The following is a 22,561-nucleotide window of genomic DNA, read 5'->3' on the forward strand; positions in this document are numbered from 1 at the left end:
TCATGAGTGCAGTTTTGGGCTCCTTAACTGGTTAAATCTCCGAGCCAAATTTCCCTACACGGGAAGTCTAACACTAAAAGTGTTAGACTATTTAACATTTCAAATTTTGAAATGTTAAATAGTCTAAATATTTAAACACATACAACGTTTGGAACAGCTGTTAAATCGACTATTAGTGTATTAACAGAAGAAGAATTATACCTGGATCCCTCACATAGAGCGATTTTACTTTTGTTTTGTTTTGGTTTTCAAAAGAGGAACTTTTTCGTCGAGCGGGGATATAATTTCCGGTTTGCATGCTGTATCTGTCAAGGAACTTATTACGAAAATCTCAATGTTCCCGGAATATGAATCAAAATGGAGATTTTTCTGCATTTGACTTCATATATATATGCCTTTCGTTACTTAATTTCTGTGTCAGTCTTTGATCATATGTCACGCATTGAAAATTACTAGTTACGTTTTTTGCTCTACATATTTTAAAGCAATTTTTCGTTCATTATGTATTCAAAAAGACCATCTTCAACTCTTTATGCTGCTAAGAGGAAATGTATTAATTTAGAACCGAAATTGTAGCGCTTAAGCTTGAAAAGGGTCATCAATGTCGCTAATTTAATGGAATTGGATGAGTCTATTATGCATGCTATAAGGATATATAAAGACGAATTAAAGAAGTTTTATTATAACCCAGAAGTAGTGTGAGTATTTCTTTTAAATGAATGCCCAGAAGAGCTTTTATTTCTCGCAAGGAAAAGTCCACACTTGAGTTTAAGCTGGCACAAGAAATCCTTACCATTTGCTCTTTTTTTTTTTAAATCAGATGTTAAAGAGGATTTTAAGTTGAAATTCATGATAGTATATCACAGAGAAAATTCAAGGACTCATATATAAAGATCTCCCTTACTGTTGTGTGACGATCAAATAAGAAGGGGTGGGGAAAAGATCGAAGATTGGATTACTTCTTATTTTTACCTTGCTGGAGAGAAATATTCAAAAAATAAAATCCCACACAATGTGTTGTTACTTCTCGCCAAAGCCTCACGTTAACCCATTCAACTTAGACGAAAATCCGATAAAATTAGAGTGAATTTCTCCCAACTTATAACAGTAGCCTTGATTTAATCTATGGATCAAGGCGAAATATACACATTTGAGGAGACCGATTTAAAGAAATCTAATTCTTTCACAAGGAAAAGAATTCTCACCACAAAATTCAACATCACGTAAAACATTAACAATATTGGAGAATCTTTGGAGTGAAATCAAATGTTTAACGTTGGATGTAGTTTGTAGAAAATATGGATGTAAATATCTTTATTTTCCAAGGCTCTGTTCAACAAACAGCTGTAATAATGCATATTGCTGAACTTTCACAAGATATGGCTTTCAATGAGGTCGAAGATGTAGATGACAGAGTTGTTAAATATGCATTATGCTGCTCTTTCAAATGAAGTCTTACTTTAATTGAAAAGGACGATAATAGCTTCGAATTATAAGGAAGAATAAGATTGTGAAAGACAGATCACTCTCCGGTGAAATTTCAACTAAAAAGCCAAGCGAGTTTTCACTTTTACGATGCGTACTCAGTTAGTTATTGAAGGGCTGGTGCATGGATTCGCTATTTTTTTATCAGAGTACTGAATCAATGTACTGAGTGTTGCAGGGAAATTTATAGGCAGAGTTAAAGTTCTAGTACTATGCAAAGTGCAGTCGCCAAATTGTTTGGAAACAGTCCATTATCGACACCAAGCACAAGCACAAGGTGTCGATAATGGACTGTCGATAAGTGGAACACAATAATATAATGCATGCATGCAGGAAAAGCAATGAGGCTGCTTCCAATACAGACTCAAAATAAATCCATGCAATAATTTCGTATTTTTGGTGAGATTTTAACGATATTTTCTCTTGTTTTAGTTTAATTTTATAATATTGGTTATAAGTAAATATTCCGATTTTTGTAAGGTTTTATGCATGTGCAGTTATCGCAAAACAATACTTTAGAAACTGAACTACAGATGAAACTTTTTAATTATTTTCATAAACAAATTGATTAAATCAATGAACCCGTTTTAAACTGATGTAGATTTTTGGAAAACTAATACTTTGCACAGAAGATCTTTTGAGAGACTCATTGTCTAAACTTGATGTATCTATTGAAGTTTTAAACCCATTGGTGAAACGTATAATGATATTTCTACACTGTGTTTATTTTGTGCTTATTTTTATGTAACACGTATGTATTTTGTAGGCAATAAATTGAATTTTTCTAATAATATTTCTAATATTTCTAATACTTTTACAAAATAAAAAAAATTCACTAAAAGACTACAGCTCATATGGTTTAATCAGTATTAATCATAGTCCAAATGAATTCATTATAACTGCATAGGTTTACCCGAATTTTTAAAGATCGATCCCCGAAGCAAAAAGTCTAGTAAAAGCCGAAAATTTTAAGTCCTGAATTCGAAAAACAATTCTTTCGTTATAATGAATTCACGCACTGCTGGATTTATTTATGGCAAACCTTTCTACTCTAGTAATGTTCTTACTCTTCTGGAATTTGATTTTATTAGCAGACAGCGGAAGCCTTTAAAATCAAAAGGATGACTAAAGAGTCCAATACCCTATAGCAAGAAGTTGTCATCTGCTCGAAATCCACATTTCAGAACGTACCACAAATAAATAAACTACGACCTGGGATCCAGCCATTGAACAGTGTTCATTGACATTGGGAAGAACAGTTGTTGATTAAGTTAATTTACTAATAGATAAACTGATCGCTTTTAGAAATAATTTCATTAAGACCCTATTTATGAGTGACTAATTATACGTTTCTGTCAGAAGAGAGTCATATTTAAATACAAAGTACAGCATAAGGGTAGACGTAACCACAGGGATACGTACCAACTGTGAAGTGCTACACTTAGGGTGCTACAAAATGAAAAAGACCTGGGAGTAATTGTGCAGACAGATATGAAATTTGCAGAGCAGTGCAAACAGGCGGTTAGAGTAGGACAAGTGGTATTGTTAATGATAACAGGAATTTTGCTAGTAGGAAAAAGGAGGTGATTATCCCTTTCTATAAGGCAATGGTTAGGACACGCCTTGAGTACTGCGTACAGGTCTGGTGGCTCATGTTTCGACGGGTGAAGAGTTGCTTGAACGAGTACAAAGAAGGGCAGCAAGATTTTTGGGGGTTCTCTTCCCAAGAAAGACTTAAGTTCTACGAACTGCAGGCGTCTGATTGAGGTGTATGAAGACTTGAATGGATTGGGGGGGGGCCCAAATCTGAAAGGATCCTTACTCTGGCTCAGATTAACAACGTGAGGGGCCATAAATTCAAATTGAGGAAAGACAATTGTAGAATATATGTGCGGAAATATGCTTTTGTCCTGCCAGCGGGTAGTTGATTGCTGGAACAATTTGATAGCTTAAATAAATTCAAGCAGGAACTGCACAAAGGTTTAGACGAATTGGATATGTGAATTGTTTTTTTTTGTTGTTGTTTTTCTTTTGACTGAGGCTACATAAGCTTACTTTCTTGCATCAGATGCCTCCTCTACTGCTGCTATTACTGTTTAATGATTTGGAAATTCCTAACATTTTATTGCCATTAACTATTGCTAAAGCTAACCCTACATTGCTGAAAACTGTAAACTGAACTACGTATATTTTAAAATATTCTGCCCCCCCAAAAAAAAAAAAAATCCTGTTCAGAATGGACAATCGATTCACGAAAATAGCTGAACCGATTAACCCGCGCAACATTACAGAGAGAAGATATTAATATTTTAAAAGCCAAAAGCGCAGACTAACATGTAATTTAATGTTATTTTATTTTATTCATGTTAAATTATCATTTTATTTAATTAACATGAAATTATTTTTTTTTCATTAACATTAATTTATTTTATGTTAATATAATGTTATTTTATTTTCATTATTTCAGTATTTTTTTAATTAATGTTAAGTTATTTTATTTAATTAACATTAAATTATTTTATGCTAAATTGATACTATTTTATTTTCATTATTTTGCCTACATTAATTTTCCACTTTGCCATTCTCAAGATAATTTAATTAATTGAAATTCATTATTGTTCCTTAATTTTTTATAGTTATATTACTTTAATTTCCCGAATAGATTTGGGTCTATTTGTTTTCCTGGTTATGATGTTTAATTCTCTAATGGAATTACCCATAATCCCTTGTTAATTCCCTCAGGGATTACTATAACCTCTGGAATCTATGTTTTCACAAAGAGCCTATTATTCTCAACTCAATTTGGCAACCAATCAGGATGCTCATTGTCGATATCCTTTCAAACAGCCTATTAATCCCAATCCCGATTTTCAACCAATAAGGGCTCATTGACCTATGGTATATATAAGATCGTTATCTTTCCGGATCTACTGATATATTCCTGGATCAGTGATATTGCCGATTTGAGATTCTTTTACTGCCGACTTCTAGTAAGTATTTTATTGTATTTTCTGTAATTTAGCTTTTCTGATCAAATAAGTTAATTTCGATTGTATTTTACTGAGTGCAATTTGGTTCATAAATTACATTTAGATCGTACAAATAATGTTTCTATTCTTTGTTTAAATAACCAAAAATTTGTTATTTTATCCATTAATAAGTGAACCCATGCACACTTCCAAATTTACAGTACATATTTATAAGCCAGTTTAGTTAATCGAATATTCTGGAAGTTCTTATCATTAAAGGGTGAATAACTAACTGAAAGTTTCTAATCTATTAAAATTTCTTTTATATTATATTATGGATAATGTTAGGGTATAATGTTAAAGTAAAAGAACCCGAATATACCTAAAGTTCCATTTTTAATCCAAATTTCGTTGGGTATCATTTCCAGTGATTATAGAGATATTATACTAATTGCGTTATTTTACTTTTGCTATTCCTATAGCAAAAGTACCATAAAAGCAAGAAACCAATACACGAATTTTGTAAAACTTTCCATTACATCTATCTACAAAATTTCGGAAACATTATAGTCTAAAGCTTTTTAGAATCCGTTGAGAAAACTGTGGCCAAAATATACGGAACACCTTAAATACCGTTGTTTAAAACTTTAACGAACAGAGAAAATCCATTTTTCTGATATGTTGATTTATTTTTAATTTTTCTTATAACGATAGGCAACAGAACCCGAATAGACCTCCGCTATTGTGTTCCTTTTATTTTGAAGTTAATATTCCTTTCACAACTTAACTATTTTCTTAGAAACGTTTTGACTCATATTTTATGTTAGATTTCTTAAGTATTCATAGTTTTTCCGAATATTTTTATCGGTAAAGTAAGAACATTAAAGTTGTCTTAAATCTTTCCCCCTCTAATCCGTTAAGTTTTGTATGTATTTAAAGACAGGCGCATTTCGAGTTTTGGCAACTTCTGATATTTCTCTCGTGAAAGGTATTTTTATTTTTCTATAATTAGGCGTTAAAATATGACTAAAGGGGATTTTTCTGGTTTATATTATTAACTTTTTTTAAAAATTCACTGAAGTTATTAAGAATCTTGTTACTTTTTGCAATAAAATATTATGGTTTAAAAACCAGCAGGTATATATAAATAGGAGGTATATTGATTTTTAGTATTAAAATTACTGAATGAGTTATAGAAGTAAACTAAAGTAGTATCGACCGTCAAATATCCTTATACCAGTATTCTATTGCATTTTCAAAATGCAGAAGGAGAAATATTCCAAGTCCAGTGTTTGTTAAACACTGTTTCGGTCCTTCGTCAGATCTACATGCAGATACCTAATTTAAAAACTTGGTAGCTTACCGAACTAGAGATTCGTCCTCGAAAAATACCGCTTTGCATCCAATTTTTGTTGCATACGCTTTCAGGAAGAAATATTTTCCTTCTGCTTTAATTTATGATTAGTGCAACGCAGTTACAAACCCTTGTATTTATTATAGCATTAAAGCTTAATTGGCATCAGTTATACCAGTGCTGGTCAACCCGTTTTTAAATACGGACCATTTTTTTTTTTACTTAATTTGAAAACCGCTGACTATTTCAATTTTTGTAATTGAGGTCATGGACAACAAAAAAATTATAATCGTTTGCACATATACTTTATATAATAATAACGTTTTTAATGGTTGTAACAAGCATACACTATTAGCAACTTTAACCGTATTGCTTTATGAGACCAACTAATTCGGCGACATTGGGGAAAGAGCCCATAAAAGTCCTTACGGAAGTCGAACCTGGTTTTTCCCCTCGGTGTGTGGAGGATGATACCTATATCCACTTGCCATGAGTGCAAGAAACGTTTTTTGTAGTACAATAATATATACCCATACTCTCAATTCCTGTGGATAACAAGGCTGGGAACCACTACTTTACAGCAATTATATAATTTACTTAAATGTTAAGGCTAGAGAACGGGTTCAAATCCGTGCTGTTTTTGTATTCTCTGTCTTGTGAATCCCTCTCGACCCCACGTCTAGCCTTTCTTTGATGCACTAGTTGCCTATCAATGTTAAAAGCCCCATAACCGAATTATAGACTGGGTTAACCGAATCATTCATCGCTGGCTCAATTGCATCGCCATCAAAGTAAATTTTAATTTCCCTTTCGAATTTTAGAAAAAAAATTATTGTTAAAGTAGTAAATAAATTATCCTAGAGTTTATCGAGGATGGAAGTGAAAGTTTCGACTCCTAAATCTGCTAACGTAAATTAAACAAAACTCGATTCTCGTTTTATTGTTTCTGGAGGTCTTGACTTACGAATGATTAAAGATAATTTGCAATTCTGGTTTTATTAAACGTTCTTAGAATTTTTATACTTTTCTATTCTGTATAAGCTGCTGACTAGACGTGGACTCCATTCATGGCTTCACTTTCGATGAATATGCATAACTAATCGTGGACACGTTGTCCTCAATGATTTGTACATGCACCTGCATTGTGTTTTTCTCTTTGCCAACCAACATTACACATCAAAATGCACCTACTTGGGAAGTGTTCACTCAATAGTTCAATACAATTTTTTAAAAAAAAAAGATATGAGGCTTTTAGAATTCTACGAAAAGGCTCGTTTCTTTTTTAGAAAAAACTAACGAATACAATGAACGCTTTAAAATGTTATTACTTTTTATAATTTATTTCGAGAAAAGACTTGAAAAAGCTTGTTATAATGGTAATGAAAACTTTTAATTTCATTTAAAAAAGATATTGTTTTAAGTGAACAAAGTATTAATCAGCTTTACTAACAGTTCGGTTATTTTTTTCTTTTATTCTAGAGATAAGAATTTGGATTTGCCTTTGGTGTTGTAACTTTTCGGAAAGATGCCTGCGGTTATCGAAATTCCTCTCAGAGATTCAGACGAAGTAATCGAGATACGTAGTGATAAACTTCCAGAGGGCACGGAAGTATTGGAAATTCTTCGACACGAAGAGGCTCCCCTTCGTTCATGGATTGATCTTGCTATTGAATACCATCGCCAAGGAAAACAAGAGGAATTCAGGGACATATTGGAAGCTTCAAGAAGGGATGCAGGCTTAATATATGTGGATGTTCAAAATGACCAGATGCGATCCCTGGATATTCTGGCCGCTTACTATGTACAGCAAGCAAATAAGGAAAGAAACAGAGAGAAGAAAATAGAGCTCTTTAGAAAAGCAACGTTGCTTTACTCTGCAGCTGACAAGATCATAATGTATGGTAAACAACACCTTCTGGGACGAGCTTACTTTTGTTTTCTGGAAGGAGACAAGATGGAACAAGCTGAGACGCAATTTAATTTTGTCCTCGCTCATACCCCTGACAGCGTTCCAGCTTTGCTCGGAAAAGCTTGTATATTATTTAACAAGAAAGATTACACAGGAGCTCTTGCGTTTTACAAAAGAGTCCTTCGCACCAATCCTAAATGTCCGGCTGAAGTGAGAATAGGAATTGGACACTGCTTTTACAAAATAGGGAATCATTATAAAGCAAGGTTGGCCTTTGAACGAGCCCTACAGTTAGATCCAAGATGCTTAGGAGCCTTAGTAAGTTTGGCTGTCATGCAATTGAATGAAATGACACGAAAAAGCATTAGAAATGGAGTACAGATGCTAGCTGAAGCATATAGCGTTGACTCCAAGGATCCGGTGACACTTAATCATTTGGCTAATCATTTTTTCTTTAAAAATGAATATGCTAAGGCACAACAGCTTGCACTCCATGCTTTCCATAATACTGAAAACACAGCTATGAGAGCCGAGAGTTGCTTTCAACTAGCCAGGATTTTCCATGCTCAAGAAGATTATGATCACGCTTTTCAGTATTATTATCAAGCAATCAAATTCGCCCCCTCATTCTTGCTTCCTTACTATGGAATGGGACAGATGCATTTATACAAAGGAGATAAAGAAAATGCTTCTCGATGTTTTGAGAAAGTTCTTCGAGCTGAGCCTGGTAATTATGAAAGCATGAAGATCTTAGGATCCCTGTATGCACAGTCTGCATGCCCATCTAAGCGTGACCAAGCAAAGACTTATCTGACCGCGGTAACAGAACGGTTTCCAAATGATGTCGAAGCATGGATTGAACTGGCTCAATTTCTTCAACATTCAGATACCGAAGGCGCCTTGTCGGCGTACATAACAGCTATTCGCATATTACAAGAGGAAGTAAGAGCTGATGTTCCACCAGAAATTCTCAACAATGTTGCTGCGCTTCTTTACAGTTTAGGAAATCTTAAAGATGCTAAGCAATACTATGAAGCATCATTGAAGAGGTCTCACATCGAAAGCCATCAGGACCGGCCGTATTATAATGGCATTTCACTGACAACGTTCTATAACCTAGCCCGTCTGTACGAGACTCTCCTTGAATTTGATAAGGCTGAAAGGATTTACAAAAACATAATCAGAAAGCATCCTCGCTATGTCGACTGTTACCTTCGCTTGGGGTGTATGGCTAGAGACAGAGGACAGACATACGAAGCGACAGACTGGTATAAAGAAGCGCTGTCCATTAACCAGGATCATCCTGATGCATGGTCACTAATTGGTAACTTTCACCTAGCAAAACAGGAATGGGGTCCAGCTCAAAGGAAATTCGAACGTGTTCTTGGACAAAAGGAGACAAGCAATGACACTTACTCTTTGATTGCCTTAGGTAATGTCTGGTTGGCGACTCTTCACTATCCAACACGTGACAAAGAAAAGGAGAAAAGACATCAAGACAGAGCGTTATCAATATATGAACGAGTTTTACATACAGATCCAAGCAATGTATGGGCTGCTAATGGAATTGGAGCTGTCTTAGCCCATAAAGGCTACTTCCCAGAGTCCAGAGATATATTTGCCCAGGTTCGAGAAGCAACAGCTGATTTTTGTGATGTCTGGATGAATATCGCGCATATTTACGTGGAACAGAAACAATATGCTGCTGCTATTCAGATGTACGAGAGTTGCTTGAAGAAGTTCTTCAAATATTATGGTGCGGAAATCCTGATGTATCTGGCTAGAGCTTACTTCAAATGCGGCAAACTGAAGGAATGTAAACGTACATTATTAAAGGCAAGAATGGTCAATCCTCACGATACTGTTTTGGTGTATAACATTGCTCTGGTACTTCAGCTAATGGCAACACAAACATTGGAGAGCGATAAGAGTAACTTGAAGGCAGTTCTTTGTTCCGTAAATGAACTGAAATTATCACGGAGGTATTTCCATTTTCTGAGCATTCATGGAGACAGAATGAAATACAATCTTGCTCAGGCTGCAGTGGAAGTAAGGAGATGTCAAGACTTGTTAAGTCAAGCACAGTACCATGCTGCACGAGCGCGTCGGTTCGACGAAGAAGAGAGAGAATTTCGACAGAAACAAGAACGGGAACGAGAAGCACTTCGTCAAAAATTGATGGAAGAACAAAAACGTGCCGAAGAACTGCAGTTCCGACAGAAGCAAGAATTAATTAAGAAAAGACAGGATTTCATAGAAAAAAACAAAAGTAAGCTGGTATTTTCTAACGTGGCTGAAGAAAAGTCCCGTAAAAATGGCAAGAGTAAGAAGACTCAAAATGATTTGAATGGTGGTTCTGACGAAAACGAAGAACCAAAGAAAAAGAGACGGAAGAAGGATGCCGGTGGTTCAAAAGACTGCCGGAAGCAAAAGAGGAAACCAACAAAGAAAGCTAAGAAAATAGCTGCTAAAGATGCCAACTTATCTGGTAAACAAAAAAGGCGAGTAGTATCAAAAGCTTTCATTTCGTCAAGTGAGGATTCAGACAGCGACAAAGAAAACAATGTAGAAGTGCCACAGAAGAAACCGACGGGAAACCTGAGAAGTGGGTTGGTTCATATAGTGAATCTGAAGAAAGCCAGTACCTAAAGGAAACGGCAATGGATTGTGTGATACAGTCGGATGCCCAGCTCACTTCAAAAAAGAAAAGCATTCTAAAGTTCAGATGAGGTAGTGCGAAAGGAATGATATTGTTCAACGTTCCGATCTATCAATGTTCTCAATTCTGTGTTTCTACAGCACTATCATTCCAGATATTCATATGAAGAACGAAAGTGATGAATGTTCTACTGAAGAAATCGATGATTAATATTCTTACTCGGGAAAGAAAAATTTAAAGCTATGAAAGTTCTGAAAGAGAATTTCCTATCCTGTTAAAAAATAATTCTATTGTAGTGTGTTTTGATTTGGCATAAGAAATAAAAGTTTCTTTTTCATTTAAATCTGTGTTTTGTCTGTCAAATTGGTGTAATTATTTTAGTTCATTACAATTCATGTTCATTACAATGCAGGTATATCTAAAAATATATAGAAATCTAAAGATCTATCAATATATAAACATAAATACAATAATTAGTTTGGATAATTTCTTAAATTGAAATAATAATTTTTTTTTTTTTTTTTTTTTTTTTAACGAAAACACCAGAGTAATTAGAACCTCTGTACTTTGTACCGGCATGGGTTAGAGGTTGGGAAGACAAAAGAAGATATTTGTTGACATTACCATGATCTCCATAGTGTACTGTTGTTGTTATTTTTATTGTTAAATTTGTTGGTGCATCAGCAACCTGGACGATCACTAACCTCAGGGACACACTGTTCTGAATTGAAGGCACCTTGAGCAACTGGATATTGTGTTCCTCGACATGAACTTTGACATGAATTATGTGCCATACTGGGCAACTACTTTAAAATCTCTGGCCACATCCTAGTTCTCTTTAGTAAACTCATTCCAGCGGCTTATGCATCAGAACCATAATCACTGCATTCTCTGCTCCAGAGGGCTCCCCCAAGGGGGGGGGGGTTCCCTTCGCCACATCTTTAGAACCTTTCCTAACAAATCATACTAATTTTACCACTTACGCAGATGATATTAAGTTCTTCCTCATCACAAAATGCTTCCAGTCTATTACTGGGAGCACCAGCAGATGGCTACATCAACCGGAAAATTATGTTCATGCCATTGGGGACTCCATTAACAGAAAGAAAACTTTACAACTCTCTATCACCAAGAAGAAAAATACCCGCGATGCGAACATCATTATAGCGAACTCCCCAGTTAAAAAAAGTCATTCCTTATAAAAAGCCAAATTAAGGATTTAGGTGATAACTGGGACAAAAATCTCACTTTAATGCCAATCGAATGAAAATATATTCGGCTTTTTGAGCAGTAAAACAGGAGACCTACAACTTCCATAACCCGCACCTTCTAATCAAATATAATCTTCGATGCATAATCCCAATTCCTTTATATGCCTACACTATATGGTCTTCATCATACCAATCCAGGTTTCTTTCCCTGGAATACTGGGTTTTGAAATAGCTAAATAGGGTTCCCGTGCTAAGACCTACCATCTTTCGTAATCACCTGCCCGGTAAGCAGTGAAGACCGTCTCTTGGACGGAAACATCTGGCCAGTAGGATCGCTTGTGAAATCATCCAGAGAAAGTGCTGGGAAGCTCACATTTATGAACAACGAAGCGAACTGCCCAATAGCAGTCAGCAAACAACTCAACTGACGAAAACGAATCTAATGGAATCATTATTTTCCTGCAAAATGTAAGAAGTATTTTGAATAAGCTGCACACACACTTCAAAGTGTATTTCTTAACTCGGAGGATGATTGCATATGTTTAGTAGAAACATGACTCCAAAATAACAGGTACATTGATGCCCTTGCTCACTCCTCAGGTTACTATTGCCTTGCAAATGGAAGAGATTATAAATGAGTAGCCGGGGTAATGATTCTGTTCAAAAAAGAATTCACGATAGTCAGCGAACATGAATCGGAAAATTTCGAGGCTATCATTGCCATTTTTGGAACAGAAATGAATAGATTTCAATTATGCTTAATATATCTACCCCCAGAGCATATTAAAATAAACACGGCTTTTTACACAGCTTGCCTCAAACGTGAGATCGAATACAGATACACTAGTAATGGGGGTCCTCAATTTGCCATTACCAAAAGATCGGGAAGCAAAAAGTGAATTGGATGGTACAATGGAAGCCTTAAATATGAACCAATTGAATACACCAGCAACAAGAGGAACTCAGGGCCTGGATTTGACTTACTACAACCCTTCAGATATAAGGTTGAAGGAGAACGTTATGAAATTCGCCTCAGATTATCGACCACTCTCATTATGAAGACATCGAGGCATCCGACAATCTGTAGGCATTCCAAAATGAATAAAAATGGTAATCTTTTGAACAAAATATATCAAAAATGACGACATTGTAAAACACCTTGCCGAATACAACTAGCAAAATCGTTACCTCTTGAGCACCGATACTACCTTAACAACTCTCACAATCACTTTTACATACAGCGCATGAAGCAGCTTCTAAGGAACTAAAAGTGTCAGAGAGGGCAAACCCTTTTTTGAAAATGATTTAAAAAAAAAAAAAAAATTGTACAGGAAATTGAAAAGAACAGGGCATCCAGAGGACCACATCTGGTACAAGCATGAGAGATCACATTTCATGAAGGCTACGAAACAGGCACACCTTGAAATGATTATAACAAAATTAAAAAATGGGCAAAGAATTGCCAACAAAAAAAGCTACATGCATAAAATTTCTGAGAAAACCTTTAAAGATTCGGCTGGATGTAATCAAGAAAATTAAAGACATTATGACACTAATTAAATTGTGACTAATAAAGAAGATTTGAAGGAAATCAGTATCAGCAGAGACAACTTAAAAAGAGCAATCAACACCCTCCCAAATAAAGCTACAATTGGGCCAGACAAATTCCCACTTTTTATGATTAAAATATGTAGCTGTTTCATCATCGATATATTATTACACGTATTTCAGAGAATAATGGTGGAAGAGGATTTCTCGAAGCTGTGGAAAAGCTAATATTAAAACCTATCCCCACAATAAAAAAAACTTAAATCTGTAAAAGATTTCAGACCAATCGCTGTTGGATGCTCTTTGCAAAAAATCTTCGAAAAAATAAATCTGGACATCATCATCCAACATTGCTTCAAACACAGCCCTAAATACCTGCACTCAGTACTACCTCAGAGATGGAACATCACCAACCTCATGGGAACACTACTATGGATCCAGCGAGCGCTAAATAACAAGCAACAAGTGGATGTCGTTTTTCTAGATGTGGCAGCCATTGCTAAAGCTAACCCTACATTGCTGAAAACTGTAAACTGAAGTACGTATATTTTAAAATATTCTGCCCTCCCTCTCCCCAAAAAACCCCGTTCAGAATGGACAATCGATTCACGAAAATAGCTGAACCGATTAACCCGCACAACATTACAGAGAGAAGATATTAATATTTTAAAAGCCAAAAGCGCAGACTAACATGTAATTTAATGTTATTTTATTTTATTTATGTTAAATTATTATTTTATTTAATTAACATGAAATTATTTTTTTTCATTAACATTAATTTATTTTATGTTAATTCAATGCTATTTTAGTTTCATTATGTTAAATTATTTCAGTATTTTTTAATGAATATTAAGTTATTTTATTTAATTAACATTAAATTATTTTATGCTAAATTGATACTATTTTATTTTCATTATTTTGCCTACATTAATTTTCCACTTTGCCATTCTCAAGATAATTTAATTAATTGAAATTCATTATTGTTCCTTAATTTTTTATAGTTATATTACTTTAATTTCCGGAATAGATTTGGGTCAATTTGTTTTCCTGGTTATGATGTTTAATTCTCTAATGGAATTACCCATAATCCCTTGTTAATTCCCTCAGGGATTACTATAACTTTCTGGAATCTATGTTTTCTCAAAGAGCCTATTATTCTCAACTCAATTTGGCAACCAATCAGGATGCTCATTGTCGATATCCTTTCAAACAGCCTATTAATCCCAATCCCGATTTTCAACCAATAAGGGCTCATTGACCTTTGGTATATATAAGATCGTTATCTTCCTGGATCTACTGATATATTCCTGGATCAGTGATATTGCCGATTTGAGATTCTTTTACTGCCGACTTCTAGTAAGTATTTTATTGTATTTTCTGTAATTTAGCTTTTCTGATCAAATAAGTTAATTTCGATTGTATTTTACTGAGTGCAATTTGGTTCATAAATTACATTTAGATCGTACAAATAATGTTTCTATTCTTTGTTTAAATAACCAAACATTTGTTATTTTATCCATTAATAAGTGTACCCATGCACACTTCCAAATTTACAGTACATATTTATAAGCCAGTTTAGTTAATCGAATATTCTGGAAGTTCTTATCATTAAAGGGTGAATAACCAACTGAAAGTTTCTAATCTATTAAACTTTCTTTTATATTATATTATGGATAATGTTAGGGTATAATGTTAAAGTAAAAGAACCCGAGTATACCTAAAGTTCCATTTTTAATCCAAATTTCGTTGGGTATCATTTCCAGTGATTACAGAGATATTATACTAATTGCGTTATTTTACTTTTGCTATTCTTATAGCAAAAGTACCATAAAAGCAAGAAACCAATACACGAATTTTGTAAAACTTTCCATTACATCTATCTACAAAATTTCGGAAACATTATAATCTAAAGCTTTTTAGAATCCGTTGAGAAAACTGTGGCCAAAATATACGGAACACCTTAAATACCGTTGTTTAAAACTTTAACGAACAGAAAATCCATTTTTCTGATATGTTGATTTATTTTTAATTTTTCTTAAAACGATAGGCAACAGAACCCTTCGCTATTGTGTTCCTTTTATTTTGAAGTTAATATTCCTTTCACAACTTAACTATTTTCTTAGAAACGTTTTGACTCATATTTTATATTAGATTTCTTAAGTATTCATAGTTTTTCCGAATATTTTTATCGGTAAAGTAAGAACATTAAAGTTGTCTTAAATCTTTCCCCCTCTAATCCGTTAAGTTTTGCATGTATTTAAAGACAGGCGCATTTCGAGTTTTGGCAACTTCTGATATTTCTCTCGTGAAAGGTATTTTTATTTTTCTATAATTAGGCATTAAAATATGACTAAAGGAGATTTTTCTGGTTTATATTATTAACTTGTTTTAAAAATTCACTGAAGTTATTAAGAATCTTGTACTTTTTGCAATAAAATATTATATAGGAGGTATATTGATTTTTAGTATTAAAATTACTGAATGAGTTATAGAAGTAAACTAAAGTAGTATCGACCGTCAAATATCCTTATACCAGTATTCTATTGCATTTTCAAAATGCAGAAGGAGAAATATTCCAAGTCCAGTGTTTGTTAAACACTGTTTCGGTCCTTCGTCAGATCTACATGCAGATACCTAATTTAAAAACTTGGTAGCTTACCGAACTAGAGATTCGTCCTCGAAAAATACCGCTTTGCATCCAATTTTTGTTGCATACGCTTTCAGAAAGAAATATTTTCCTTCTGCTTTAATTTATGATTAGTGCAACCCAGTTACAAACCCTTGTATTTATTATAGCATTAAAGCTTAATTGGCATCAGTTATACCAGTGCTGGTCAACCCGTTTTTAAATACGGACCATTTTTTTTACTTAATTTGAAAGCAGCTGACTATTTCAATTTTTGTAATTGAGGTCATGGACCACAAAAAAAATATTATAATCGTTTGCTCATATACTTTATATAATAATAACGTTTTTTAATGGTTGTAACAGGCATACACTATTAGCATCTTTAACCATATTGCTTTATGAGACCAACTAATTCGGCCACATTGGGGAAAGAGCCCATAAATTTCCTTACGGAAGTCGAACCTGGTTTTTCCACTCGGTGCGTGGAGGATGATACCTATATCCACTTGCCATGAGTGCCAGAAACGTTTTTTGTAGTACAATAATATATATCCATACTCTCAATTCCTGTGGATAACAAGGCTGGGAACCACTACTTTACAGCAATTATATAATTTACTTAAATGTTAAGGCTAGAGAACGGGTTCAAATCCGTGCTGTTTTTGTATTCTCTGTCTTGTGAATCCCTGTCTCCCCACGTCTAGCCTTTCTTTGATGCAGTAGTTGCCTATCAATGCTAAAAGCCCCATAACCGAATTATAGTCTGGATTAACCGAATCATTCATCGCTGGCTCAATTGCATCGCCATCAAAGTAAATTTTAATTTCCCTTTCGAATTTTAGACAAAAAATTATTATTAAAGTAGTAAATAAATTATCCTAGAGTTTATCGAGGATGGAAGTGAAAGTTTTGACTCCTAAATCTGCTAACGTAAATTAAACAAAACTCGATTCTCGTTTTATTGTTTCTGGAGGTCTTGACTTATGAATGATTAAAGATAATTTGCAATTCTGGTTTTATTAAACGGTCTTAGAATTTTTATACTTTTCTATTCTGTATAAGCTGCTGACCAGAAGTGGACTCCATTCATGGCTTCACTTTCGAAGAATATGCCTATCTAATCGTGGACACGTTGTCCTCAATGATTTGTACATGCACCTGCATTGTGTTTTTCTCTTTGCCAACCAACATTACACATCAAAATGCAATTACTTGGGAAGTGTTCACTCAATAGTTCAATACGATTTTTTAAAAAAAACAGATATGAGACTTTTAGAATTCTACGAAAAGACTCGTTTCTTTTTTAAAAAAAACTAACGAATACAATGAACGCTTTAAAATGTTATTGCTTATAATTTATTTCGATAAAAGACTTGAAAAAGCTTTTTATAATGGTAATGAAAACTTTTAATTTCATTTAAAAAAGATATTGTTTTAAGTGAACAAAGTATTAATCAGCTTTACTAACAGTTCGGTTATTTTTTTCTTTTATTCTAGAGATAAGAATTTGGATTTGCCTTTGGTGTTGTAACTTTTCGGAAAGATGCCTGCGATTATCGAAATTCCTCTCAGAGATTCAGACGAAGTAATCGAGATACGTAGTGATAAATTTCCAGAGGGCACGGAAGTATTGGAAATTCTTCGACACGAAGAGGCTCCCCTTCGTTCATGGATTGATCTTGCTATTGAATACCATCGCCAAGGAAAACAAGAGGAATTCAGGGACATATTGGAAGCTTCAAGAAGGGATGCAGGCTTAATATATGTGGATGTTCAAAATGACCAGATGCGATCCCTGGATATTCTGGCCGCTTACTATGTACAGCAAGCAAATAAGGAAAGAAACAGAGAGAAGAAAATAGAGCTCTTTAGAAAAGCAACGTTGCTTTACTCTGCAGCTGACAAGATCATAATGTATGATAAACAACACCTTCTGGGACGAGCTTACTTTTGTTTTCTGGAAGGAGACAAGATGGAACAAGCTGAGACGCAATTTAATTTTGTCCTCGCTCATACCCCTGACAGCGTTCCAGCTTTGCTCGGAAAAGCTTGTATATTATTTAACAAGAAAGATTACACAGGAGCTCTTGCGTTTTACAAAAGAGTCCTTCGCACCAATCCTAAATGTCCGGCTGAAGTGAGAATAGGAATTGGACACTGCTTTTACAAAATAGGGAATCATTATAAAGCAAGGTTGGCCTTTGAACGAGCCCTACAGTTAGATCCAAGATGCTTAGGAGCCTTAGTAAGTTTGGCTGTCATGCAATTGAATGAAATGACACGAAAAAGCATTAGAAATGGAGTACAGATGCTAGCTGAAGCATATAGCGTTGACTCCAAGGTTCCGGTGACACTTAATCATTTGGCTAATCATTTTTTCTTTAAAAATGAATATGCTAAGGCACAACAGCTTGCACTCCATGCTTTCCATAATACTGAAAACACAGCTATGAGAGCCGAGAGTTGCTTTCAACTAGCCAGGATTTTCCATGCTCAAGAAGATTATGATCACGCTTTTCAGTATTATTATCAAGCAATCAAATTCGCCCCCTCATTCTTGCTTCCTTACTATGGAATGGGACAGATGCATTTATACAAAGGAGATAAAGAAAATGCTTCTCGATGTTTTGAGAAAGTTCTTCGAGCCGAACCTGGTAATTATAAAAGCATGAAGATCTTAGGATCCCTGTATGCACAGTCTGCATGCCCATCTAAGCGTGACCAAGCAAAGACTTATCTGACCGCGGTAACAGAACGGTTTCCAAATGATGTCGAAGCATGGATTGAACTGGCTCAACTTCTTCAACATTCAGATACCGAAGGCGCCTTGTCGGCGTACGTAACAGCTATTCGCATATTACAAGAGGAAGTAAGAGCTGATGTTCCACCAGAAATTCTCAACAATGTTGCTGCGCTTCTTTACTGTTTAGGAAATCTTAAAGATGCTAAGCAATACTATGAAGCATCATTGAAGAGGTCTCACATCGAAAGCCATCAGGACCGGCCCTATTATAATGGAATTTCACTGACAACGTTCTATAACCTAGCCCGTCTGTACGAGACTCTCCTTGAATTTGATAAGGCTGAAAGGATTTACAAAAACATAATCAGAAAGCATCCTCGCTATGTCGACTGTTACCTTCGCTTGGGGTGTATGGCTAGAGACAGAGGACAGACATACGAAGCGACAGACTGGTATAAAGGAGCGCTGTCCATTAACCAGGATCATCCTGATGCATGGTCACTAATTGGTAACCTTCACCTAGCAAAACAGGAATGGGGTCCAGCTCAAAGGAAATTCGAACGTGTTCTTGGACAAAAGGAGACAAGTAATGACACTTACTCTTTGATTGCCTTAGGTAATGTCTGGTTGGCGACTCTTCACTATCCAACACGTGACAAAGAAAAAGGAGAAAAGACATCAAGACAGAAAGAACAGGGCATCCAGAGGACCACATCTGGTACAAGCATGAAACATCACATTTCATGAAGTCTACGAAAGAGGCACACCTTGAAATGATTATAACAAAAGGCAACAAAAAAAGCTACATGCATGAAATTTCTGGGAAACCCTTTAAGGATTGGTGTGGATGTAATCAATAAAAATAAAGACATTACGAACACTAATTAAATTGTGACTAATAAAGAAGGTTTGAAGGAAACAGTATCAGCAAAGACAACTGAAAAAGTGCAATCAACACCCTCCCAAATAAAGCTAAAATTGGGCCAGACAAATTCCCACTTTTTATGATTAAAATATGTACCTGTTTCATCATCGATATATTATTACAGGTATTTCAGAGAATAATGGTGGAAGACGATTTCTCGAAGCTGTGGAAAAGCTAAGATTAAAACCTATCCCCACAATAAAAAAACTTAAATCTGTATAATATTTCAGACCAATCGCTGTTGGATGCTCTTTGCAAAAAATCTTCGAAAAAATAAATCTGGACATCATCATCCAACATTGCTTCAAACACAGCCCTAAATACCTGCACTCAGTACTACCTCAGAGATCGAACATCACCAACCTCATGGGAACACTACTATGGATCCAGCGAGCGCTAAATAACAAGCAACAAGTGGATGTCGTTTTTCTAGATGTGGCAGCCGCATTACACAACATATCCATCCCAGCTCTAATAGTTATTTTGAGGGACTAATTCCTCATTACGGGAAATGTCCTCCATTTGTTTACGAACACTCTTCTGCGCAGACAAATCACAGTAACAAACGGTAATGTGTGTGTGTGCATTACATTCCAAGTCGATAAAGGAGTCCACAAGGCGGCGTATTGTCTGCTACACACTTTGCTATAGCCCTCGAACCCTTCTTAGCTGAAAACAGGAAGCAATTTATGAAATATGCGGACGATATGAAATTATTTATTACTTCAAAAGGCCAGAAATCTGCTAACTACTGCAATCAACTGGTTAACGCCAAAAAAAAAAAAAAAAAAAAAAAGAACTACAAAAATACCTCGACTCTATCGGACTACACCTAAATGAAGAAAAGACTACGCAAATGACCTTCGCAAATAAAATAAATCCAAACAAAATAACAATATACGCGAACGACATCCTTGTCCAAAAGGCTCAGTCACACGTTGATTTTGGACTCAAGTGCGACAAAGGACTCAACTTGGAAACTGCAAGTGGAAACGGACATCATTGAAATTAGAATCGAGAACACGTATATTTATGAAATTATTTAGGAATTTTCAGTCTTTGGCAAGAGAGCAAACTTCGTCCAGAAACGTTTGCTGTATTAGTTTGTCAAATCATGGTGTATTCAATAATAATTCAGGGCTTACCTTTATTTTTTGATAAATAAAGCTTCTTTTCCAACTCTCCTTATCCAACTCGCTAATAATTCATGGGGAAGGCGATATCAATTTTGCAAGACATTGTCATAAAGTTAGATTTTGGGGGTCTAAACAGGCTAATAATTAAGGATCGATTTTTCTTTTTGGTCCTGTGGCTGGAATTTTGAGTTAAATTTAGGGGTATAATAATTGGGTAGGGGTTGGGGGTTATTCTCTACATTCCTTAAGTTGGACTAGAACTTTTCGGGGCATCATGTTCACAGGAAGAGAGTTACTCACAATTAATCCGAAACTCTTTTTCTTTCCTTATGTTGTAGTATTTGTTCTTCACGCATGCGTATAAGTGACCAATCGTCGGACAATAGGAATGGCCTACGGATATTGATTGAAGTTTCATGTAGTTTCATCTCTAAAGTTTCTGCAATGAGTAGTTTGTAGTAGTTGTGCTGAATATTTATAATTTTTGTTTCAGTAAAGCCGAATGTATGTCGTTCATTTATTGCATGGAACGAAAGTTCCGATGCATTTGAACGACCCGCCCGCACCGAAGCTTCGTGTTGTTTTGGGTCGTTCAAATGCATCGGAACTTTCGTTCTATGCAATAAATGAACGACGATTCATAATATAATAGAATATAGGAATTATCGAGCACGTAATAGCTCTCTAGTATCAAATCAATTCAATAATAATAAAAAGTAGGAGGGGCATGCTGTATGAAGCAATGAAATTATTGGATATGGCGTACTTATGGTAAGAACATACCCAGATCCTTGACATAACATGGCCTCGACAATGCTCCCGCATGCACACTGCTTTGATTCCCTCCAGTTAATTTTTGGCAGAATAGAAGCAGCAAGATTATTCCCTAGCTGATTTGGAAGCCTCCTCCTAGATGGTTACCAATAGGTTCGTTTCGGTGTAAGATCTAGCTACCGACCCGCGAACATCGGTTCACATCTGAACCCTCGAAATATAAGGAAGTCTGGATCTCGCCAAGTCGTTCATTTTAACCTCAAAAGACATCAATTATACTGCATGATGGGGGATGGTTGACCGAAACTTTATTCCGGAGACTAAACATGGGTTCCACTACATCAAGTCTCGAATAAGCAAAGTGGTGGTACTCCACCAGTTAATGATCGTCATCGACTACCTAGATCGACGAGTTCATTCTCGAAATACGGTTTTCAATAAAATGTTCAAAACTCGTTTTCAACTTGAATACGATTTTTAGAGGTTCTTTTCCAGAAACGTTAATCTTTTTTTTCTCCGAAAAAACGTTCTGAAGCCCCATTTGTCAAAAAAAAAAAAAAAAAAGCTAATTATCTCATTGAGTGATTCGAAAACAAATATATTTGTTGAAGAATAAGAAGGTATTTATGTAATGGCTTTGCTGTTCATACCCCACTGTTATCTCCACCAATTTCTGGTCCTTTTTTGACTCCAGAACTAGGAATTCGACCTAATGAAAATATATTTGCAGCTTGGCACCGAAGATGGGTGAATATATTTGGACTAGGTTACATTGGTATATATGGTGTCTTGGAAGAATTTCAGAAAGAACAGAGGCAAGAATATATATATATCCAAGTTGAATGCCTACTGCAAGCTGAACCATTTCCAGAACCGAAGAAGACACGACAAACGATCGAGAAGATTGAAATTTGAAGGTTACGAATGATCGTGGAAATCTATCTGTGATGGATTACCTTCGTGGAATTGTTCATAGTGTTTCGTTCTAATTAATAATATTGTTTAATTAAGTTAATTTAGCTTTTAGTAAATTATATATGTTATTCATAAATATGATATTTATTCATGAATTTCTCAAAATAACGAGCAATTGCAATGTATGTGTTTCACCTCAACTTTAAACAAGTGTAAATTTAAAAAGTAACGTATAAAAATTACGTTTTAAATTTCCATTTTATTCTTTTTATTATTTGTTGTTATTAAGAAGTATTACAACATT

General features: G+C 35.0%; 1 protein-coding gene and 1 pseudogene across 1 annotated transcript; both read left to right on the forward strand.

Moving 5' to 3' along the window:
* The first annotated feature begins 7,333 nt into the window (after positions 1–7,333).
* Positions 7,334–10,366, forward strand: LOC150076100 (RNA polymerase-associated protein CTR9 homolog pseudogene; annotated as a pseudogene).
* Positions 10,367–17,307: 6,941 nt separating this feature from the next.
* On the forward strand, positions 17,308–19,254 carry LOC150076101 (RNA polymerase-associated protein CTR9 homolog). The gene has a single exon (XM_090387259.1). It carries the CDS (start codon positions 17,308–17,310, stop codon positions 19,252–19,254), a length of 1,947 nt encoding a protein of 648 aa, XP_090243385.1.
* Positions 19,255–22,561: the final 3,307 nt, after the last annotated feature.

The sequence above is a fragment of the Mastigoproctus giganteus genome, chromosome 13 (assembly GCF_048544385.1).
Source record: "Mastigoproctus giganteus isolate SK-2022 chromosome 13, ASM4854438v1, whole genome shotgun sequence".
NCBI classification, from domain to species: Eukaryota; Metazoa; Arthropoda; class Arachnida; order Uropygi; family Thelyphonidae; genus Mastigoproctus; species Mastigoproctus giganteus.